Raw genomic sequence first — 23,412 nt, 5'->3', positions numbered from 1 at the left:
AAATTTACAGTAAAAATTGTACAATAACTTGTTTTTATTTACTTTGTTTTTCTCTAATGTGATACTAATTTGCCCAGGGAATTTCACAAGAATGTAGGAGTTTAATTTTTAGGTTCTCTTGTATCGTATGGTATTGGATACAACAATAATTCAAGAATATATCAGCAAATTAAATATTGGGGTTTTGAATTCAAGTAATGATTAAATTAAATAATGAAGTTTTGTAACTGGCGATGATTGATTGAAGAATCAGTCGACTATAAAAATACAAAAATATCTCATCTTTTTATACACTACAACTTTTAGTTATCTAATAAAAATAAGATAGATATAAACAACAAACATATTTAAATAAAAGAAATAATAATGTCTCAATACATAAAAGCTGTAATCTTTCTAAAGGATATAGTTACGGAATTCAATAGATATCATGATGGAATCCCATTCACTCTGTATGAGAACAAAGAACACCCTCATGCCGACACTGGAATGTATCGTATCTCACTTAGTAAAGACAGAACCTTCTTTAGCCAAGCATTCCCACGTGAAGACTTTCCCTGCACAGAAATACATATTAACATTGGTAGAGGATCTCAAAAGCTATTCAAAAATTTGGTGGCTCACTACTTCACAGGTGATCAAGATGAGAGAACCTTGAAGGAAATACTCAGAAGAGTTCGTCACTCTGCTATCGATCAAGGATACGAGGCCTACGTTAAGCTTGAAACTTGTGTAGTGAAGAGAGTGACTGGAAGCAGACCACAAGGACTAGGAAATTTCGCAACAGGAAGATCTAGTCCTACCGGTTACAGTGAACTACATCTTTACCTCAGATAGATAGATAGCGATATTCAACATTTATAATTTTTGATCAAGAGTATATCGATCTTTTGGTCTTTGTAAATAATTAAACCTGATATAGTAATGTAAATAAATAAATGTTTTTTAAGAAATGGTTAGTCATATATGTAAGGTAGTCTACGATCAAAATATATATTTTTTTTTTAAAAAGATTTGAACAACAATCTTAAGATGATCATCAGTCATTTACCTAGTTTGTGATATATACAATCTCATATAGGCAAGGAGATATAGAAAGAACATTAATATTTCTTTTATGATTATTATAAGAATAGATAGTAAAAAAGTATATTGTATCATACAAGAGTTGAGAGGAAGTGTGAGGTTGGAAGGATTTAGACTCTTATATATATGTCAGATATTAACTTGTACACCATTAAAGAACGGTATAGACTGCTATATTGAACCGGAAATTAGCCAAGCTCGAGCGATATATTTAGAAATGGTTAATACTTTTTCAACCATGCTGGTGTAAAGAACCTGAATGATACTTTTTCAACCTTGCTGGTGTTTTATCGCCAAATATATAGGTGAAGATGTTGTCATAAGCCTAAGATGTATAGTGGAATTAATTTTGGAATTGAAAATTGGTATTGACCGTCAGAGCTCCTAGGTATTAACGTAGATTTACTTCAGAGTGAGTGGTAGACCATCTTTCAGAATTGCAGAATTGATTTAAACATGTTGTATAGATACTTGAGGTGGACTGCTATCGAGCTCCATAGGGTGTAATACTTGTCGCAAGATTGAGAAACGGATGAAACAGAGCTTTCTTAGTCTGTGATTGCCAACTAATGTAGTACAAACTTTATCAACTTTTAATATTTCTGACGATGACAAAAGAAATCTATTGAATATCCACACCTTTAGGGTATCGTTACGAAGTTGGATATCTCAAATGGAGATGCCACCACGCAACTATCATTGTACCACATAGTTCTTTTTCATTCTGTTTTATCAGTGAAAGGATTGGAATTAGACAACCACTAGTGCCAATAGAGAATGTTATCCGAACCCTGCAGTTGTCGAGCGATAAGTGGACTTATCAATAAAAGATTGTTTGCTATTCGACATACTAAAATCACTTTTTTTAAAACTGATCTTCTGAACGCAAGCGGGGATTAAAATTCTATTAAAATATATCGACAACTGCAGGGTTCGAACCTGCGCCCCCGAAGGGAACAGATTTCAAGTCTGTCGCCGTAACCACTTGGCTAAGCTGTCATTTTTTCTGATTGAATCTCTAAACCAGGCTTCTAAATTCTGTATAAAGATGGTTATTTTAATACTTGTACTTTTAGTTAGTTATTTTAATACTTGCTTAAAAAGTTTTTAAAAAATTTTTTCGTAAAGTCGTTTTTCGCACCCAAACCCATTTCTTTCTTTTATTTTCGAATTTAAATCTTTTTTCTTTTTTCTCCCCTTTTCTACCTCTTTTTCTTCAGGTCTGTTATGTCTAGATATGTGTACGCCTACCCAGTCTGGCCAACTGGCAGCGACCCTTCTTACTGGCAGGAGTTGTGAACCTGCTTAGACGCTAACCATGAGGAGTGGAGACCTACATGCCCGCGCTTGCACTCTGATAGAACTAGATTAACAATTGGATAACCAAAGTTCTTAGATTCACCTACTAATCTACAAGAACAAGGAAAAGTTTCCCATTTACCGAGAACGCCGAACCGATGGATCCAAAATCAAAACCTGTGCTGACAAATCAAACCCAAAATAACCATCTCAGGCTACGCAATTAGCCAAGCCAAACCATCTCAAACCATCTCAAGCTAAGCAATTAGCCAAGCCAATCCAAACAACCCAAACCATCTCAATACTAAGCAATTAACCAATCCAAACAATCTCAACCATCTCAACCATCTCAAGCTAAGCAATTAACCAATCCAAACAATCTCAAACCATCTCAACCATCTCAGGCTAAGGAATTAGCCAAGCCAATCCAAACAACCTCAAACCATCTCAATACTAAGCAATTAACCAATCCAAACAATCTCAACCATCTCAACCATCTCAACCATCTCAATAGTAAGCAATTAACCATTCCAAACCATCTCAAACCAAGCAATAAAATCCATTTGAGTATTCTTCAAGATATGTGAATACTTCAACAAAAAAAAAAAATCAATACCAAGTCTCTTAGATATCCCACCTCACTATATCCAATAAACGAATAACAATAAAATATATTTGAGTATGAGAATACACTTTATAAAAAACCATTAAAACTTATAAATCCCATACCAACTCCAGATACTGTACTTCTTGTTAATGGGATTTGAAAATCATCAGGCAAGTTACAATTTAAACATGTACGATCTTATTGAAGTACAAAACAAGAATTAACACTTTATCAAACCTTTAGAATTGCAGTACTGTAAGGGAGAAATCAATTAAAATATATAGACTGTCAACATCATACTTACAAATCAGATTGATTCAATACCAACTGAATATCAAGCAAAAAAAAATGATTCAACAGCATACTCATCTTTGGGATTTAATAACAACCACCCAGATAACACCTCTGTAACAACTTGATTTTTTTGTGAAATCATAACAAGCATAACAGCTTTTATAAAATGCTTTTAAATTCATTGCACATATCGACTTATCATTGTATATGTTATCCTCTTTTAATAAGCAAAATGTACACACTCTTTTTACAAATTTAATACCTCCCAGTCCGATTTCTTAAGAAGTTGTACAGTAAATCTGTTCTAAGTTTCTCTATCTGATTTATTATCAACCATATGTTTTTTTAAATAATTTTATACTCATATATTAATGGGTTGTAATAAAATTGTGTAGATCGAAAGTTTTTTTGAACATCTTTACCTCCTCATTGTTTCACCACTTTTATCGCTACCTGCTTTATTATATATAAGAAATCTTTAAAAAAAATCATTCTTTATTTAGTTTAAACCAAAACAGATGGTATAAAAACACTCTACTACTATTGGTCAAGTTGAAAATAAATCAGAATACATTTAAATACTTGTAGCTACCAAAAAAAAATTAACTCACCACAATATATTAAATTTTATTATTTTTACTAAATTGAACAATCTGAAGGTAACAACATGTGTTCATAATGAATTAGTAATACACAATTTAGATTATCATTGCATGGTTCGCAAAAAATAAATACATTACTTTTTTTTGTGGTTATCTAATACTTGTGGTGTTGCTGATCACACTTTATGATTTTAAGTTTAACACTTTTTATAAATAAAAAGTAACTTGATTTAGTATAACTCAATGAGAGATAATGTTTTTAATACCAATTAAAATATTAAAAGATTATTCATTGTCAATAAGAATGGATTTTATATGATGAATATTTATCTCAATGAGATTTTGGAATGTATAAATAGAGGTGATCACTAGTACTAAAATATATCTCTATTTAATCAAACAAAGAAAAAAAACAAATAAAAAATGACTCTAATAAGTAAGTAGTTTAAAAAAACTATATCTAAAGAAAATTTATTTAATGTCATTTCTTTTTTTTTTTTTTTTAATAGGAAATCTAACTAAACTAGGTGGTTTGAATTCATCTTTGAATTCAAGTATTCAAAAAGATATTATTGGGGTTGGTTCTAAAGACAATCATTTAATTATACAGGAAGGAAACAAAACAACAAGACATATTGAATATAGTTCTTTTATGGGATATCCTACTTGGAGATGGGTAGATGATTAAAGTACAAAGATCCTGTCCAAAAGTAAAAAACAACAATTTTCAATATTTTTCACTCTTGAATTGGTTTAAAGTTAATTAACTTTTTAATAAAATAAAAAATCTGTTCTCATTTAAATAATAATAATAATAGTATTATTAGGATTAAATAATTAATAAGTCTTGAAATTTAACAGTCATTATTAATGTATTTTGAAATTCATTAGTTACTTATTTTTAAAAGTATAATTAATTGATTCATTGAATATTTAAAATACTTTGAAATATATAAATATTCAACATATTTATTGATTTAATTTCAATAATTTTCTCTTCTTCTTTAGACTTCAATTTCATTCAGTTATATAATTAATTAATATTGTATGGAAGGCTAATAGTAGTGATAAAGTTTGTTTTTAGACTCGAAGACAATTGACATCAGTAGAATGTCACCAAAAAACCAGATTGTCAACCAAAGTAAGGTCAGTCACATACAAAACCAAACATCTTGTTTATTCCAATTCTTTTTTATATTTTTAAACTTAGTATAGATTAGAGAATACAATTCTTCCAAGTTTCTCTATAATCAAGAAACTGAGGAATAGTTATATAAATATTTTTTTTATACTTTAAAGTGTTTTATTCAATTTCCAAATTTCTTATTCTTCAAACCATTTCTACTTCACTAAATCTACAACAACTGGATATAATAAAATATATATAATTTATATTTTATACTAATTATAGATTTATATGTTATATGGTAGTGATTGATATATTAAGTTATATTCATTCATCTAAACTTCTAACATATAACTTATAGGTAATGAAGAAATAAAGAAGAGGAAATAATAGTTGGCTGACATTTGAGTGGTTACTGGTTATTTAAGTTTGGATTGTAAGTTACTGATACTGTTATTAATAATTAATTTTATTACTGATATGTGCTGTATATATTCATTTATTATAGATTCGTTAGATAGTAGGTTGTTTTCGCCGAGAGGAATACCGCCAAAATAAGATTTACAATAGAATTTCCAGATTTGATGAAAGACAGGTGAAGCGAGAGAAATGATGTTGTCCTTTCTTCTTACCAACTGATACACATCTTCCTTAGTCCAATCTAATCGTTGACCACCTAAAAGCTGTAAGGATTCAAGAATAGAGTTAAGATTGAATCTGCATAACTGCTCGACAATTAAAGAATGTATGGAGATATGGATCAGAGCAGTATGTGAAGCACAGTTCACATTCTTTGTTTTTGGTTGGTGGTAGAGATAGTTGGAACTGACTATCAGTTAGTGGCGGAGTCCATGTTTGATGATCAATAGGTGGTCCTAGATTAGCTTCAGAGTGGGTGGTAGACCATCTATCAGAATATTTTTATCAGATCTGATTTTGTTGTCCAGATGCTTGAGATGAACTGCCAATTCGTGCCACAGAGTGTAGAATAGATTGAGATATGGCGAGGTGATAGATCTGCTTTGGATTTGAGATATCCAACTGGTATATTAACAAACTTTTTTTTTTTTTTTTTTTTTGTTGAATATCCACATGTTGTGCATTGCGAAGTTGATTTCCTTTTTTTTTTTTTTTTTTTTTACATTACCGCTTGCGGACATCATTTTTTTATAAAGGTAACAGGCGGGATTGAACCGTCGACCAAAGGATTTGCAGTCCTCTACTCTACCACTGAGCTATGTCACCATTCGATGAGTTTCCTTCCCATGTTTCTCCGTTCTTAAGGCCCATATCAAAAAAAGTGTTAAAAAGTGATCTAAATACTAGAAATCAAGATATCTCCACTCAGTGGTAATTTGTAACAATTCTACTATTTTTTACCTATCTTTTTTTTTAGAATCACAACACCCAAGGTGCCATAGCTTTCAATGGTAAGGTACAGAAGGGAAATACTTTATGATGTTATACTCTGTATTAATTTCCTCTAATAATAAACAATCTATTGCTTTTAATCATTTTAAATACTATAATTTTAATGCAAACAATCGTTTGTTCGTTTTGATTTTAAAATATAACTTTCATGAATTGTTTTTTTATTATATTTTGAATTATTGATATTTCAATGAAGGAGTTTGTTTGATCTGTTTAGAGTCAACCTTCTCTTCAAATAAAACAATACATAAACTGTGTAGTAAACAATCTTTTCTTTGACCAAAAACATGAATGCAGCACCCAAAACAGTTTGGACCATCTTTGATGGCATACCCTTAAAGAATCCGAGGAATCCATCAGATTTGAAAATTTTAGTGATGGCATCGAAAGTTCCCTTATATGGTGACTCTGAGCTTGCTGTTGCTTGAAGTCTACTCTTTACCAAGAGGTATGGATATGTAACTACACCAGCAATCAACTTGGCAATTGCACCAAGTACAAATATTTCAAGAGAATTCTAAAAAAAAAAAAAACACATTAATGATATGATAGAAAAACATTTTTAAAAAAAAAGAATATAACTTACCAACTTGGAAGTACCCTTGTATCTCTTCCAAATAGATCTCAACTTCTCGTAGGATACAAATTGGACAGATGGATTTGAAACGAGAATGAGTGCTGGAATCAAACCATTGTATAATCCTCCGACACCTTCGTCTCTGATAATAGTTTTGAATTGGTCAACGATTCCTTTGTTTGACTTTAATTGAAGACGTGTATTTACAACCCATATTGGTAGTGTTGTAATAACATTGGCAGCACCTAAACAATTGATGATTTTATTATTAGTAAATGATTCTAATAAATAAACAAATCACTAATAAATAAAACAACTTACCAGATAGAGCAGCAATCAAAAGATTCTCTAAAGTACCGAGTTCCGATTTGTTTTGGAATTTGAGTGAGATTGATTTTAAGAGAGAGTACCAATAGTAGTAGACGAATGATGAACAACCGATTCCGATCAAAGCGGATTTCAAACCGTTGTACAATGAAGTCCAGTGTTCCTCTGCAATGATTCTCTGGAATGCATCCAATGTTCCTTTGTAGGGAACCGGTAATACTTGTTGTGGATTCTGTTGTTGTTTATTTGCTTGTTTTTGTTGTACTAAATAAGAAAAGAAACATGTTAACATCATCATCATCATCATCTTTTAGGTAACTATGTCATATCAACAACTTGATAGATCTATCAAATTCAATGCTATAGCAACTTACCTTGTAATCTAGTAGAGACTGTTGAGAATGGATAAGTCAATGCAATGGTTGACATACCAGCAAGACCACCAGCAATTGCCTTTTAATAATAAAAAATAAATAAAAAACAACAAACAATACTAATATTAATATCTATGTTCTATGTTTCCTCTAAAATGTATAACTAATATCTTACATGACCCAATGCCTATAATAATAATAATAATACAAAAAAATGAAAAGAAAGCTAAAATTAGTATCGCCGTCGGACATCACCTAATCATTATTTGGATTATTTGAAAGTGATAATTACCTCTAAAGAATGATCTACACTACTTGATTGTGCTGTAATATGAACTTTATCAGACATGTCTTTTCTTTTTATTATTTTGGTATAAAAAAAAATTGTAAAGCTTATTTATTTTGTTTGTTTTATAAAATTTTGATCAAATCAAATATTTGATAATTTTTTTATTTTTGCAGTGCAGTTAGTATTTAATTAATAAATTAATATAATTAATAATAATATTTAATAACAAAATAAAAAGTTAGATAACTAGTTGTTATTGATTAATTTTAATTATTATTGACACAACCCTTTTTGTTTTTTATATTGTGATATTTGTGTGTTTATTTTTTGGAATAATATTTTGTTTTTTTTTATTTAACATATGTTTAGAGTTTTCATACAAAACCAAAAAAGGTAATGATTGTTGATTATCTTTGTTTTTTATAAATTTGTGATTGTCAAAGATCAATCAACATGAGGATAAAAAAGTGTTGAAAATTCAAATTAATATTCAAAAAATTTCGGTATCCTCCAATATAATTATTTTGATACAAACAATCATTCTTGGTTTAATATTTATTTGATGAAGGATCAACATGTTTAAACTACTTGAAACAATAGAATTAACATGTTTGAAATTGTTTGTCTGAAGGAATAAAAAAAAAAAATGAAGGTAGTTTTTTTTTTAATTTTTTTTTTTTTTTTGAACAAATTTCAAAATTTTTGTTTGTGTATTTTTGAAAAAATTCTATATGTACATAAAAAGTTTTATAAAACTATCTTAATTAATATTTATAATCAAGTTAATCTAGAGTTAATATTTAAAACACATTCATTGTACATAATCATCATAACTTTATCTTTTTTTTAAAATTTTTTTTTTTTAATTTATCAAGTATTTAAAAAAAAACAAAAAACTAAAATCATTTCATAAACATTAAACTGAAACATTCATTCACTTTCTACACTAATCATATAGATTTATTATTATTTATTTAAAAGCAATCAACTTTATTTACTCAAATATTAAACATTTATAACATATTTATTAGTAAAATATATTGTAACACCTTTAAATTATTGTTTTTGTGAAAATTTTTGAAATTTTTTTTTAAACCCACATAAAAAATGACCACTGCAGAAGATCCATCAATTCCAGATGTTTCAACACAAAATGAACAGGAAGAAGAGGAAACAGAACCAACAACACCAACCACCACAGACGATTCAAAAGATAAAAATGAAAATGACTCAAATGGAAATGAAAGTTCAGAGGGAAATGGTTTAAGAAAGGTTTTGGATAACGGTACAAATATCTATTGTAAATGGAGAGATCAATATAGTATGTATTTATTTTATATAAAGTTGTTGATTTATAATAATGTAATTTTTTTGAAAACTAATCATTTTTTTTTTTTTTTTTGTAAAAAATAGGACTATGTGAAATTGTCGAGAAAAAAGAATCGGAATCACAACCTGGAACCTATGATTACTATGTACATTATCCTGGATTCAATCGTCGTTTGGATGAGTGGGTTCACGAGTCAAACTTGGATTTTTCACGTATAGAGAACGAACCAGGCAAAGCACAGCCGGCACCAGAGGCACCAGAGGGTCCTCCAGTGATAAAAACCAGAGGCTGGAAGCGTAAGAACGATGCCACCGCTCAGAGTGGTGGAAACGACCACCACGACCACACCAAATTGTCACCACTCGAAAAGGAGCATGAAGAAATCACCAAGGTCAAGAATATCAATGTGGTGGAGCTCGGTCGTTACGAAATAGATACCTGGTACTTCTCGCCTTATCCCGAGGAGTTTGCCAAGTGCGACAAGCTGTTTCTCTGCGAGTTTTGCCTAAAGTACATGAAGAAAAAGTCGACGCTCAATCGTCACCAACTGAAGTGCGATCTCCGCCATCCGCCTGGCAATGAGATCTATCGTAGTGGGAACATCTCGATGTTCGAAGTCGACGGCAAGAAGAACAAGATCTACTGTCAGAATCTCTGTTTGCTCTCGAAGCTGTTCCTCGACCACAAGACACTCTACTACGACGTCGAACCGTTTCTCTTTTACATTATGACCGAGTGTGATGCACGTGGATGTCATATGGTCGGTTACTTTTCAAAGGAGAAAGATTCACCGGACGGCTACAATCTCGCGTGTATCCTAACGCTACCTCCATTCCAACGTAAAGGTTTCGGTAAACTGTTGATTTCATTCTCCTATGAGCTCTCAAAGAAAGAGCATAAAATAGGTGCACCCGAGAAGCCACTATCCGACTTGGGTCTGTTGAGTTTCAGATCGTATTGGACACAAGTACTCTTGGAGATTCTACGTAAACATAAAGGAAATCTATCTATTCTTGATATATCAAATATGACATCAATAAGAGTATGATATATATATATGTAAAAAGTTGATAACAAACTAACTGACTAACTAATTATATTTCAATCAATCACTTTTTAGACTGAAGATATTATTAGTACATTACAATCACTCAATTTAATTAGATATTGGAAAGGTCAACATATTATCTCTGTTACACCGAAGGCTATAGAAGAACATTTAAAGATATATGCAAAGCAATCATCTAGAATCGATCCTAAATGTATACATTGGGCACCGATGAACCCTTTACCAAACAAAAAGAGATAAAGAAATAATGTATATTTACAAGTAAAACACACAAACCAATAAGGAGTTTTAAACTTTAACCATCGATGTACAAGTTATGGTGGATATTATAAATTATAATAAATAATAATGATAAATAAAATCTTGTTTTTATCACTTTATTATAAAAGTACAGTTAGTTTTATACCTTTTTTTGAGGAAGTTGATTGATAGAATAAATGAAGATTTAGAAAGAAGTGTTTTTTTTTCATTCAAAAAAAAAAAGTAAGAAAAGAACTAGCTATCAAATATCTAATGCTCTATTATATATGTATTATATTCTCTGTTTTGTTATATTATTATTGCTATCGTTTAATCTTCTCTATCACTATCTTCTGGATCACTTTCATCTTCATCATCAGATGCTAAAGAAAAAATAAAATAGATTGTTAATAATTAGAGTTTTGATAAATATGTAACACATTCATTGTTGATTAAAAACATACTGATAATAGCTTTTGGTACTAATAATTTACGAGCACCTTCGGATTTGGCAATGTTTAATGGTGTTTGACCATCTTTATTCTTTAGGGTCAAATCAATCTTACCGGTCGCAACCAGTAGACGAATGCAATCGACGTGGTCTTTGAATGCGGCTTTGAAAACTGGTGATTCACCTTGTGGATCGACAACATTGAGACCTGCACGGTACTTGATGAGAATCTTGATGATTCCGTCGTGTCCATTACGTGCTGCCCAATGCATAGCGGTCTGTCCAACAGCATCCTTTGCATTGATATTTACTTTATTCTCTTGATCCAAAATGAATGCCTCCAAACTATCTTCTTCACCACGCTTGGCAGCGTCGATCAATCTGTTATTTACTACCCATTGTTCGTCTGACATCTCTTTATATATATTTTATTTATTTATTATTACAAATTATTAATATTGATTTTTTATTTAAAATTACAACTTTATTATTAAATGATTTTTGTGGAAAAAAAAATTATGCTGTTTACTATTTTAGTGAAGATGATGAGACCCAAAATGTTGACAAAAAATTTTTTTTGAGTGGCTTTCAAAGAGATGGATTATTTGAATTTTTTTGGCTTTGCATCTCATCACAATTATTTTTTGGGTATTTTTTTTTAACAAATCTATTCTATCTTTAGTTTGTTTTTTTTTCAAATTATAATAATAATTATTTCTCTTTTTTATTGATTACAAGAATATACTTATAATTAATGAATAAATTATGAACATTTTATTTTTGTTATAAACAAACAGTCAAGCCAAATATTAAATGCTTAAATTTATAGTTTATTTTGGGTAAAGATTATCTTTTATCCATTGACTTGGAATTCTAGAACTAGGTACTGTGTATGCTACAAATGTCCAGCCTTCCGTTCTATTCGCGTGGAGAAACTTTAAAATCTCGAAATGCCCATAGACTGATGCATTGTCGACCGCTTTATTTGTACATCCTTCTGTTCGATTCGCGTGTAAGAATTTAACTGTGTCTAAATGGCCGTTCATCGAAGCTAAATCCATTGCTTTTGTTGAACATCCTTCTGTTCGATTCTCATGTAAGAATTTAATTATATCGAGTCGACCAAGTTCAGCGGCGTAATCCATACACTCTTTTTTGAAGATAACATTATAGCCATCATTATAGTCATGCAAGAATTTTACAATATCTGTCGATCCAACATTGATTGCTTCCCTGAGAACATTGGTATAGTTGAATGAGACTCGATCGCGATATTCATAGAAGATGTATTTCAAAATTTCGAAATTTCCAACTGCTGCAGTCAAGGTTGATTCTGTGCAGATATGCGGAAGATTGATCCTGAAAAACTTGACAAGATGATAGTGTTTACATCTTAATATTTTATCCAATAGGGTTCTGGAAAGAGTTGTAATAACTTTGTGGTTGAGGAGTAGGATGAATGCCCACAAATGACCTTCTCGAATCAGGTTATCAACATACGGCTCCAAATAGTTTAGAACATATCGTTGTTTGACGAGATTCGCTTCCAACAATCTGCGAATGAGTCGATCGACTAGTGCAAGCTTTTTCGTTCTAACGGCATGGTTGATAATACCAACCAAATCTATTTGCAAAGAAGGACCATAGTCACATTGCGAAATGAGATATTCAACCATGACGAAATGATCGTTCGACAGTGCCTTGCAAAGAGCATTGCTGAACTTCGCACCGTTGAAACAATCGAGAAGATACTTTGTCATTTCGATGTGTCCATTCTTGGCAGCGTAGTCAATGAGGTCCGGTTTAAACATATGAGGCATTTGATTTCTAATTAGTCTCAAATGATCGATGGTTGTATGTTCCGCCAACTTTTTCACTTGAAACACTCGGAGTTCCGCCAATGACAAGTTCTTCTCGATAAACAAATACTTGACAATATCATAGTTTGGTGAAAACAATGCCAAATACACTTGATCCTGTGGAAAGAGTTGATGATTATGATCGTAAAGATACTTTGCTACCTCGAAATGGCCAGTTTTAACTGCTTCTTGAAACGCTTCAAACGGACGATTCTCCTCAAACGATCGTTCCTGTTGAAGAAATTGAACTGTTGGTAGGTGTCCACAGTGAGCTGCCGACTTCATAGCCGAAGCGTTTCCACCCTCCTTTCGTTGGAAATGAATGAATTTCACAACATCCAAATTACCATGAAGCGCTGCTCTCTCCATTGCGGAAATTTTTATACCCTCTGTTCTATTCTCGTGAAGATAAATAACGACGTCCAAGAATCCATTGGCAGCAGCCGATGTCATAGCATTATTTGTGCATCCTTGTGTTTTGTTTTGATGAAGCCACTGCACAACGTCAATCCAACCATTTTCTGATGCTTTATCCAAAGCGTCACTGCTGCAACTCTGAACGATATCAGTTTGCTGACTAATAAATTGTATTACATCGAGATGACCATGAAGAGCAGCAGAGTCAATTAAACTACCTAAAGACATATTGCCATTGATTGATCTATGGTATTGTATTAATTGTTTAAACATATCCAGGTGACCGTATTTACATATTGCTTGAAATGTTTTGGCGCTGATATAGTAGTTGTTTTGTTTATCCTTAATGACAATGTCAAACAGAAAGTGGACAATGTTTATATGATTATTCGAACTAACAACATCTAATAATGATATTATCATATGAGTATCGAATGAATCTCTTTCGTTTTCAAATATAAAAGTCAAGACCTCTAAATACCCATTTGCACATGCTTTGTCAACAGCCAACGATATCTCCTTCCTGTCAATGTTACACTCTGCAATGAATCCGTCTTCATAAAGATATCTAACAATATTTATATATCCATTTGTGATAGCAGTTATCAAAGAGAGCTCAATCTTTTTCTTTATTGACAAAATGGTATTCTCATCAACCAAAATATTATTATTATTGCTACTGATATTTATATTATTATTTTTCTTTATTATAAATATATTTTCCAATAAATATTTCAATACTTGTAAATTGTTATTATTTGTTGCATAAATGATTGTTCTATCTGATAATATTTGTTGATCTGAAAATATACTTTTATCGTTGTTATTAATAACAAAAAACTTTTGATATATATATAAAAAGATATTTAAATGTCTTGTTGTAAATTTTAAGTATGGTTCAATGTAGACAGTGTAGATACCAATGAATTGTCTAGATTCATATGATTCAATGAGTTGTATTAGTTGGTTGAGGTAACCATGATAGATCAACTCCTTTGACGATTGTAAAACTTCATTGTATTTTAAATTGTATTTATTGTTGACATGAATAAATGAAATTATCTTTCGATTTAAGATTATATTATTAAATATACATCGAAATAATAGATCTATTTTATTATTATTGCTGTTATTCATTTCTTATCTTTCAACATATCATATTGTTTAAAAAAATACAATATTGTGATGAATAAACTATTAATCGTTTATTTTTTTGAAAATCATATGATCACTTTGTTCAAATTTATTTTTTTTCTGAGAATTTTTCTTGATTGTTTTTGGTTATATATACAACCATCACATAAGCAGATATTTTGATAAAAAAGGAAATAATCAAGATCTTGTTTTTAAAAGTGAAAAAGTAAAAAAAATATACATTGGTTTGATTATTTATAAAATTACAATTTTGAATTGATTTAAATTACAACTGTATTATCACCTCTGACAATAGCAGTCCGTTGTGGTCGATGTTTAAAACTTGGAATTTCCGTGTTCTTTTTGAGATTGGATAGTGCTCTTCTGGTATTGGAGGATTTAAAAAAAAACTTTACTCTTTTAAGAACTGATATGTTTGCTTTCTTTTTGAGGAAGTGCTGTAAGTAACCTTTGACATCGAATCGATTAAATTGAATGGTAAGGTTGATTAAATGATTCTTTTCGTCCTCATCCCAATTAGACTTTGAATCATATATCAACCTATCGATCATGAATGATAAAATAGAAAGATGTCCAAATAAAGCTGAATATCTTAATCCAACAACCTATAAATATAAATTACATACTTTTAAGTTAATAATTATTGCTAATTATAAATTATTATTATTATTATTCTTCTTATATAAGATACACATACAGATGGTAATATTTTCTTTACTTTAAATATCCATTGAATGGTTTCGAAATCACCAACTATACAACATTGATCTAGAATACGTTGAAATGGTGCATCGTTATCATGATTGACAATGTGGTGTAGAACATGTCTGACCAGTTCTCTGTCCTGACACATACGAATAAACATATAGAATCCAGGGTGTCCAGTGGAAACGACTACATTCTCACCGTTGGCCACTCTCTTTGAAAAGTCGGTATAATAACCATTGTAAAGTAGATGGTAATCATCGTTTCCAAATTTCTTTGCTCCGATTCTAAGATGAATAGTCTTGATTTGGGTGAACACTATCTTTCTGATAACCACATTGTTTAGGATTTTTCTAAGTGGTTCAATCGGGGTTTGGCGACCGGAAATCTGTTGTTGTTGTTGCATTTCCTTTTGGAATTGCTGTTGGTACAGTACGGTGATATCATCGGCATTGCTATTGTCTGCCAACAATGCTTTAATGGTCATGTCCAGTGGATAGGCTCCGAGGTTCGATAGCACCGTTTTATAGCTGGAAATTGGTGTGGCCATCGACAGATCTTTGGCAAGCATGAAGTAAGAGAGAATCGTGCGTAGTAGAAACTCTTGATTTTCATTTCCACGGTGTGTCTCATAGTATGCCATCGAGCCCATTTTCTGTGCGAACGCTATCGCTTCGCCTTTGGAGACGGCACGCGGCAGATCACTTTTATTTCCGAGGAGAATGGTTGGTGGTTGTCTAAGGGTGGGATTCGAAAAGCGACGGATATACTCGTAGTGTTTGTAGATTGAATCAAAGCTCGATCGTTTCGAGAGGTCAAACATAACGATGAACGCATTTCCGAGCTTGTAGCCTTCCGTATTATTATGAGTGATGTTACGCAGATTGAAAGTGAGGTGATAGTAAAAATTAGAAAAATGGTTGATCGACACCAAGTTCTTTACACTCTTTGAGAAAAATCGATGTTGACTACTATTGAAATTAGGTATCATCTCGAAAAAAGATAATTTACCGACACCTTTATCACCAACTATACTAATATAATCCATTGTTATTTTCTACTTCTAATATAAAGAAAAAAAAAGAATAATATAAAACAATAATAATAATATTATTATATAGTTATTATTTATTGTCTTTTATCTATCTATCTATTAACAACTCTTTTGAGAATAAAATAATGGGTTGATGATGAGGTGTTAAGTGATCTCAATAGAAATGGGGAAAAGATCTTTCTTTGCTACATTTTTGGAACTAATGGATTGATCAAAAACACTTCAAACCGTTCTCAAAAGTGCTAAAAATGATCAAAGAATTTTGATTTAAATTTTAAAATTTATTTCTAATTTTATTTTGATGAAGTTATAAATTAATTTTCGAAAAATGGTAATTTAAAGATTTTTAATAGCAAAGCAAACCTAGATAAATAAATTTCCCCTACTAAGAATTCTAGAATTAATTTATTTAATTAAAGGTTAATAACAAAAACAAAACTTGAATTGAAAGAAATATCATCGTATTTGTAAATATTTATTATTTGTATACTTATATGTTGTATCTAATAATGTATTATTAATAAATGTGTAATACCATAATAATTGTATTGTTATTTTCAGAAATTTCATTGAAAATCTGTCGATAATATCCAAATTTGTTGAAGTTTGATTGATTATCATATGATTGAATTGATTTGATTGTTACTTTTCAGTTTTAAATAAATGAATATCAATCAAACTAATTGTATTTTTTAAAAAAACCTATCTATATATTTAAAATAATAAAAGATGAAAATTACAGATGTATCTATATCCTCTATGGGTATAGGTAAACTATTTAAAGAAGATAACGTATGTATATCATATCTTTCACTCATCAAGTTATAATTTGACTGTTCATTTTAATAAAATAAACGATCACATCATTTGATTATAATATATATATAAAATGTACATTATATATATATATATATATATATATATATATTTATAGACAGCACCTATAAACTCAATGGATTTCTATAAAGATGGTACACTATTAGTAACAGCATCAGATGATGAATCAATTCACTTGTATAATATAAACTCTGGAGAGTGAGTACCAATCAAACATTGTTCAATATGAAAAACCTACAAAATAGTATAACGATCACTAACATCATCATCATCATCATCATCTTCGACAACAGCACTCAAAAAAGTATATTTAGTAAAAAGTATGGTGTAGATTTAATAAGATTTACACATCATAATAATGCTATTTTATGTGCATCAAAGAATGCTTGGGATGGTAAATGATTCATCTAATCTCTTTTATCAAATATATATAATCATTTCATACTAAATATCACACTCTCTCAATTTAGAATCACTTAGATATCTTTCATTACATGATAATAAATATATTAGATACTTTAAAGGTCATAGAAATAGGTAAAGATAGATTAGATAGATTAGATTAGGTTGATAGATATTTATAGATGATAGACTAATAATCGATCTTATATAATGTTTTTATTTAAAGAGTTGTATCTTTATCAATGTCACCGAAAGAAGATACGTTTATGTCTGGATCATTGGATGATACTATTAGATTGTGGGATTTGAGAACTAGTACATGTCAAGGTATCATGAGAAGAAACAATAGACCGGCAGTCTCGTATGACCCAGAGGGTCTGATTCTGGCTACGGCAGTCTCTGCCAACACTATAAAGCTGTTTGATGCACGTAACTATGATCGTGGACCCTTCATGTCGTTTGTCATTCAGTATAATAACCCGGTGGAGTGGACCTCGATGAAGTTCTCGAACGACGGTAAATACATACTGTTGACCACCACCGAGAACACTATATTCCTCATCGATTCGTTCTACGGACAGACTGTACAGACATTCACATCGTTCACCAATGACAATGCATCGGTAATGGAAGCATCTTTCACACCCGACACACAGTACGTCATTGCAGGTAGTGAAGACGGTACCATTCACGTCTGGCGAACACTGACCGGCGAGGAAGTCGCTGTGTGGGGTGGTCATACCTCGAAGGTAGGTTGTGTACAATGGAACCCAAAGATGATGATGGCTGCATCTGCTTGTTCAACTCTTTCATTCTGGATACCATCAACATTAGAATAATAATAATAATAATAATAATAATAATAATCAATAAAATAAAAAAATAGTTTAAAAGATTAATATTGATATTTTATATTAATATTCTTAAGATATAAGTTCATAGATTGTTTTATTTGTTATGTTATGTTAAGTTATGATCATAGAAGTATTGTATAGGTAAATAGATAATATAATATATTAATAATATTATTTATGCAATTTTATTATCATTTTAATATTGATTGTTGTTTTGTTTTAGTTTAGAGGTTGTTTTGGTATGGTGCACCAGAGTTGTATGGCTCTTGGTATTTGTTTTGTTGGGCGTTGTAGTCAGAGGAGGAAGATGATGATGGGAATGAGGAGGTTGGTTGGTGGTGTGAGATTGGTGCGGAAGAGTTGACAGAGCTCTTGTAGATGTTGTCTCTGATGTCAAAGATTGAGAGCAACACTTCACAACCGATTCTTGCTGCGAAAATGGTGGCCAACAACTGTAATGTTCCATAAAGAAGACCCAAGAAGAATCCACCAGCACCAGATGCAATAGTAAATATAATAATCTCACTCAAAAAGAAGAATACTGCCAAAATCAAACAGAAATAATAGAAAAATGGAATTAAACCTGCTGCTTGCCATGATCTATATATAATATGTTTATAGGTGTACAAATAAATATTTAACAATTGTATTATTATTATTAGTACACAGTGAATTATTATAATGATAATAATCTTAATGACAATAATTGTCAATTGAATTCAGAAACATACCTAAAGTAAATCAATTCTCTCCAATTTAAATAAGTATCTGGGAATGGTGATTCCGAGGTATCTCTTGGACCAAGACCGACGTATTTTCCTGAGTTCATTGTTATTTATATATATATAATATTATTCGATATTTTTATTAAATATTGATAATCTGTTGGAGTGAACACAATTAATTAAAAATTGAAAAAAAAAATTGTTGTTGGTTGTCTTCAAATTTTTTTATAAAAATTAAAAAAAAAGAAAAATAAAGATATTTGTGGAATTTATTCTATTATCTTTGATTTTAAAGATTATTTTATTGACCACCTATTTTTTTTTAACCTAAACATATTCAGATACTTAAGTAAATATAATATATATTATATTTACAAAGTCAACACTTAATAATATTTATTAACAATAATAATAATAATAATAATAGATCTGTTAATCCTAAATTAAAAAATAAACTTTTTGTTGGAAGTTTTTTTTTATCAAAACAAAGATTGTTTGCATTTTCCTCGGATTTATTTTTGGAAAGAAAGAATGAATGTATAATCAAATTTATTTGTTTTTTTTGAGATGATTTATTTATATATAATACAACAGTAAAATAATAATAATAATAATAATATGACATCACTGTCTTTTTATATTAATGATTTATTTTCAGAGGATATACATACACTTGAGAAATCACTAAAAGATGTCAGATTACTTTTTCAAGATGCAGTATGTAATTTAATTTAACACCAAATAAAGTCATTGTGACTAATATTATTGTAATCTAATTAGGATTGGAGAATCAAAGTTAGAATGATTGATGAAATGAATAGTTTTCAAGTTTTCTCACGACTCTTTGATATACTACAATTTGGACAATACTCTTTTCAATCTAAATATGAAATACTATCGATCATCACAAATGTAATTATCCTATTTTTGATTATATTTATTTATCTTGATCTAAATAATGAAAATAATGTTAATATTATTAGTTAGCAATTAAAGAACATGCAAACATATCAAGAGATATTTTCCTAGCATATAATATTGCTGATGTGTAGGTTTTAGAATGTTAATGATGATGATTTAAAAGGCTAGTTTGTTGTAGATATTAATATAAATATTATCTAAATAAAGGTTACTTGAACTTTCAACATTACCAAACTTGGAGTTGGCAACGAAATCACTGGAATGCATGAATATTTCATTTAAGTTTCTAAGAGATACTACATTCGAATCTTATAATACATTAAGCTTTTCAAATAGTGAATTCGACAAAAAGATAATTGGTCTAATTAAAAAGGGCATCAATCATACCGATTATGTTGGACTTTGTATCAAGATATTATCATCATCGCATATATTTAATGACCCAGATATACCTCCTCACGTAAGTTGTCGTTAAATTAATACTAATTAAATATTACAATCTATTAATTATAATTATAAACACATTACCTATTTAGTTTGAAACGATTCTACCTGTTTTAATAGGATGTATGGATACAATATCAGATTTCAACATAGCCGTCGATATACTTTTCATACTTGAAAGGGTTGTACTCACGGCTAACAATAAACTATGCAAATTTTTATCAACTTTAGATATATCGAATCGATTCATCAAGTTCTTAACACCTAATCTATCAACAGGGTATGACATAAGTAAATGTTTTATATTAGAAATTAATACTAATTACAGAACAATAACTTTTATATGTTAAATTTTTAGAATAATTGAAAAAGTTTTATATTCTTTATATTATATTAATAAACAGATTGCATCGAAATATAAAAGTCATTCAATAGTTGATGAGTCATTGTTAGAGTGTACAAAACCGTTGATAACTCACAGTAATGAAAATATTAGAAGGATTGCTATCTTAGTGATAGCCAATGCACCGTTCCACTTGGCTGTCAAATCTAATATTCTAAGATTGGTACTAAATCATTGTAGACATCTAATTATTCAAGATAATGATGTATGAAGAAGAAGAAGAACAAGAACATATAAATGAATGAAATAATTATATGTACTAATTATATTTTTGTTTATTGCTATTCATAGGATATATTCTCTATGTTCTCTATTACAATGGAAAAGAATGAATATATAGATTACATGGTAGAAATAGGTATAATTGAATTATTGTTAGAAATTTTGGAATCTGTTGGAAGCGATGTTAATGATAATCTAGTAAATACAATCACTAGCTATCTAAACTCAGGACATCTAGTCGTTGTTGATCTCATCATTGCAAGTCGATTCTACACAATCATAACAGAACATGGTACTATAACTAAATTCACATCACAAATACAAGATAGTAATATACTAAGTAGATTAAAGAATATCGATACTAAAAGGAAATCTGACAACAATGATTGTAATAATAAAAAGAGACAGAGACTTTAATTTTTTTTTTTTTTTTAATCAAAAAATCGATCGTTTTTCGTTTTCTTGCTGTCGGTCAAGCAAGATCATTTTCTTTCTTTTTTTTTTTTTTTTTTGTTAACTATTTACAATATAATATGTCAATAAATAAATACAGGATAATAGATAATAGTGATAGATTCATTGGTAGACATGTAGTTGCTTGTCAATCATTGAAGAAGGGAGATCTCCTATTCAAAGAGACTTCATTCGCTTCGATACCAGTCACAAAATACATTGCAAATGCATCTATGTGCTCACTTTGTTGTAAGGAGATGAAACAAGTACCAAACACAACAACTGCAGCAGCAACAACAACTGGTAATTCATCTGTAGATAATAATAATACATCAAATAATAATAATAATAATAATAATAATAATGAGGGTAATGAAAATAAAGTTACTATTGCAAGAGTACAATGTTCTTATGGATGTGGATTGTGGTTCTGTAGCGATAGCTGTTGTAATGATATGGTTCATCAATTGGAGTGCTCATTCGTTGTAAAGGTTGCACAAGCAACGGTCGATGTGCAGAATGACCTCTCACATTCACTGTTGGTATTGAGAATCTTGCTAAAGAAGAACATACTGTCTGAGCTCTACAATGGCGGTGTCGGTACACTATCGGTGCAGCAACAGGAATTCGAGAAGCGTGCACCACAATGGCTCGAACAGACCAGTCGTTTTGCCGATAGATTCATCGAGTTACTCCAAGAGGACAAACATATTGATCCAACACTCCTCTCATTCTTCACCAAACAGGAGATCATCAACACTGCCTGCGCCACAATGGTCAACTCATTCGCATCCACCAAGAACTCTATTATCGTATCGAACGGATTCTTCTATGAAGCTGCACTACTCAATCATAGTTGTCAACCAAATACATTCTATTCCATTCAAAGTAAGTTTTGATAAATTAAGAATACAACAACTTTATATTTAACGATTGTTGAAAATGCTAACAACAACAATGTTTGTTTACAGATAATCAATTACAGATGAGATGTATTCAGGATATTGAGCAAGGTGGAGATATATTTGATAGTTATGTAGATTTGTTGGAACCGACCTTTGAAAGACAACAGGTGTTGTTGCAATCCAAGCATTTCTATTGTAGATGTGAACGTTGTCAAGATCCGACAGAGTGTGGTCGTTATTTGTCGTCGTTCAAATGTCCGAGTTGTCAAGAGGGTTGGGTTTCACCAATTATCAGCTACAATGAGAAAGACAATGTGTTGGCACGTCTCTGGCGTTGTCTGGGTTGTCGTCAAGAACAGAACGACCGTATCATTCAACAACTCAAAGGTATCGATCAACTCAAACAGACAATCAATGAGAAGAAATGGAGAGTCGATCCCAATGCCTATTTGGAGCAGGTAGAGCAGCCACAGTACACTGCGACACTCGAGCAACTACACACTAACCACGTACTCAGACTGCAACATCATTTGAACATGACCAATTGTCTCGATAAGCTGGAGAGATTCCGTGATGCCATTCATCATTGCAAACAGGTAAAGAAGATCGTCAAGAAGATATTGCGCGCACAGACCGGTGAGCTAGTCGAGTGTTACGAGCTGGTTGCCGATCTCTACGAGAAACTATTCATTAGCCAGATCGGTTCAAAGATGGAGGAGGTACAGTCAATGATGAATGAAAGCGAAGCACAAGCAACAATCGCATCCAACAAAGCAATGAAAGACAATCTCATGCAATCGAACAGATACCTACAGAAAGCATACGAATGCGCAGTTATATGTTATGGTGAAACCAACGAAAATACAGTACTCATTAAGAATCAAATTAAGAAATTAACAACACCAAACTAATAATAATTAAATAAATGACTATAATAATTTCTTTTCATTCTTT

At 30.7% G+C, this 23,412-nt stretch overlaps 13 protein-coding genes and 2 non-coding genes across 15 annotated transcripts; 8 read left to right on the top strand and 7 right to left on the bottom strand.

The window, feature by feature from the left end:
• Window positions 1–366: 366 nt before the first annotated feature.
• PPL_03877 (uncharacterized protein) lies at window positions 367–837 on the top strand (the record flags this gene model as incomplete). Its single annotated transcript, XM_020574790.1, has 1 exon — window positions 367–837. The coding sequence occupies one exon, from the start codon at window positions 367–369 to the stop codon at window positions 835–837; it is 471 nt and encodes a 156-aa protein (XP_020435204.1).
• A 115-nt stretch (window positions 838–952) lies between these two features.
• Window positions 953–3,411, top strand: PPL_03875 (uncharacterized protein; the record flags this gene model as incomplete). The annotated part of the gene is made up of 4 exons (XM_020574789.1): window positions 953–968; window positions 1,013–1,054; window positions 1,732–1,787; window positions 3,277–3,411. The coding sequence occupies 4 exons, from the start codon at window positions 953–955 to the stop codon at window positions 3,409–3,411; spliced, it is 249 nt and encodes an 82-aa protein (XP_020435203.1).
• On the bottom strand, window positions 2,005–2,085 carry PPL_03876. The gene has a single exon. It is a non-coding gene; the product is annotated as a tRNA-Ser (tRNA).
• Window positions 3,412–4,311: 900 nt separating the features above from the next.
• PPL_03874 (uncharacterized protein) lies at window positions 4,312–4,576 on the top strand (the record flags this gene model as incomplete). Its single annotated transcript, XM_020574788.1, has 2 exons — window positions 4,312–4,324; window positions 4,398–4,576. The coding sequence occupies 2 exons, from the start codon at window positions 4,312–4,314 to the stop codon at window positions 4,574–4,576; spliced, it is 192 nt and encodes a 63-aa protein (XP_020435202.1).
• Window positions 4,577–6,187: 1,611 nt separating this feature from the next.
• Window positions 6,188–6,259, bottom strand: PPL_03873. Its single transcript has one exon. It is a non-coding gene; the product is annotated as a tRNA-Cys (tRNA).
• A 179-nt stretch (window positions 6,260–6,438) lies between these two features.
• mcfQ (uncharacterized protein) lies at window positions 6,439–8,072 on the bottom strand (the record flags this gene model as incomplete). Its single annotated transcript, XM_020574787.1, has 6 exons — window positions 6,439–6,495; window positions 6,693–6,962; window positions 7,032–7,303; window positions 7,344–7,613; window positions 7,724–7,802; window positions 8,016–8,072. The coding sequence occupies 6 exons, from the start codon at window positions 8,070–8,072 to the stop codon at window positions 6,439–6,441; spliced, it is 1,005 nt and encodes a 334-aa protein (XP_020435201.1).
• A 1,047-nt stretch (window positions 8,073–9,119) lies between these two features.
• On the top strand, window positions 9,120–9,893 carry PPL_03871 (HAM group protein; the record flags this gene model as incomplete). The annotated part of the gene is made up of 3 exons (XM_020574786.1): window positions 9,120–9,333; window positions 9,426–9,783; window positions 9,869–9,893. 3 exons carry the CDS (start codon window positions 9,120–9,122, stop codon window positions 9,891–9,893), a joined length of 597 nt encoding a protein of 198 aa, XP_020435200.1.
• A 176-nt stretch (window positions 9,894–10,069) lies between these two features.
• Window positions 10,070–10,651, top strand: PPL_03870 (HAM group protein; the record flags this gene model as incomplete). The annotated part of the gene is made up of 2 exons (XM_020574785.1): window positions 10,070–10,384; window positions 10,463–10,651. The coding sequence occupies 2 exons, from the start codon at window positions 10,070–10,072 to the stop codon at window positions 10,649–10,651; spliced, it is 504 nt and encodes a 167-aa protein (XP_020435199.1).
• Window positions 10,652–10,981: 330 nt separating this feature from the next.
• On the bottom strand, window positions 10,982–11,515 carry PPL_03869 (ankyrin repeat domain-containing protein; the record flags this gene model as incomplete). The annotated part of the gene is made up of 2 exons (XM_020574784.1): window positions 10,982–11,034; window positions 11,116–11,515. 2 exons carry the CDS (start codon window positions 11,513–11,515, stop codon window positions 10,982–10,984), a joined length of 453 nt encoding a protein of 150 aa, XP_020435198.1.
• A 417-nt stretch (window positions 11,516–11,932) lies between these two features.
• On the bottom strand, window positions 11,933–14,515 carry PPL_03868 (uncharacterized protein; the record flags this gene model as incomplete). Its single annotated transcript, XM_020574783.1, has 1 exon — window positions 11,933–14,515. One exon carries the CDS (start codon window positions 14,513–14,515, stop codon window positions 11,933–11,935), a length of 2,583 nt encoding a protein of 860 aa, XP_020435197.1.
• A 278-nt stretch (window positions 14,516–14,793) lies between these two features.
• On the bottom strand, window positions 14,794–15,890 carry PPL_03867 (uncharacterized protein; the record flags this gene model as incomplete). The annotated part of the gene is made up of 2 exons (XM_020574782.1): window positions 14,794–15,138; window positions 15,231–15,890. 2 exons carry the CDS (start codon window positions 15,888–15,890, stop codon window positions 14,794–14,796), a joined length of 1,005 nt encoding a protein of 334 aa, XP_020435196.1.
• A 1,131-nt stretch (window positions 15,891–17,021) lies between these two features.
• On the top strand, window positions 17,022–18,370 carry PPL_03866 (WD40 repeat domain-containing protein; the record flags this gene model as incomplete). Its single annotated transcript, XM_020574781.1, has 5 exons — window positions 17,022–17,084; window positions 17,227–17,306; window positions 17,444–17,523; window positions 17,600–17,666; window positions 17,758–18,370. The coding sequence occupies 5 exons, from the start codon at window positions 17,022–17,024 to the stop codon at window positions 18,368–18,370; spliced, it is 903 nt and encodes a 300-aa protein (XP_020435195.1).
• Window positions 18,371–18,609: 239 nt separating this feature from the next.
• On the bottom strand, window positions 18,610–19,214 carry PPL_03865 (DUF4282 domain-containing protein; the record flags this gene model as incomplete). Its single annotated transcript, XM_020574780.1, has 2 exons — window positions 18,610–18,985; window positions 19,117–19,214. 2 exons carry the CDS (start codon window positions 19,212–19,214, stop codon window positions 18,610–18,612), a joined length of 474 nt encoding a protein of 157 aa, XP_020435194.1.
• A 514-nt stretch (window positions 19,215–19,728) lies between these two features.
• Window positions 19,729–21,517, top strand: PPL_03864 (uncharacterized protein; the record flags this gene model as incomplete). Its single annotated transcript, XM_020574779.1, has 7 exons — window positions 19,729–19,827; window positions 19,891–20,022; window positions 20,094–20,158; window positions 20,239–20,491; window positions 20,568–20,755; window positions 20,834–21,083; window positions 21,170–21,517. 7 exons carry the CDS (start codon window positions 19,729–19,731, stop codon window positions 21,515–21,517), a joined length of 1,335 nt encoding a protein of 444 aa, XP_020435193.1.
• A 116-nt stretch (window positions 21,518–21,633) lies between these two features.
• On the top strand, window positions 21,634–23,369 carry PPL_03863 (SET domain-containing protein; the record flags this gene model as incomplete). The annotated part of the gene is made up of 3 exons (XM_020574778.1): window positions 21,634–22,441; window positions 22,525–22,916; window positions 23,157–23,369. 3 exons carry the CDS (start codon window positions 21,634–21,636, stop codon window positions 23,367–23,369), a joined length of 1,413 nt encoding a protein of 470 aa, XP_020435192.1.
• Between the last annotated feature and the right edge of the window lie 43 nt (window positions 23,370–23,412).

The sequence above is a fragment of the Heterostelium album genome, assembly GCF_000004825.1.
Source record: "Heterostelium album PN500 unplaced genomic scaffold PPL_contig8, whole genome shotgun sequence".
In the NCBI taxonomy this organism is placed as follows: domain Eukaryota; phylum Evosea; class Eumycetozoa; order Acytosteliales; family Acytosteliaceae; genus Heterostelium; species Heterostelium album.
The sequence above is the reverse complement of the archived record's forward strand: the minus strand, read 5'-3'. Positions and strand labels throughout refer to the sequence as shown.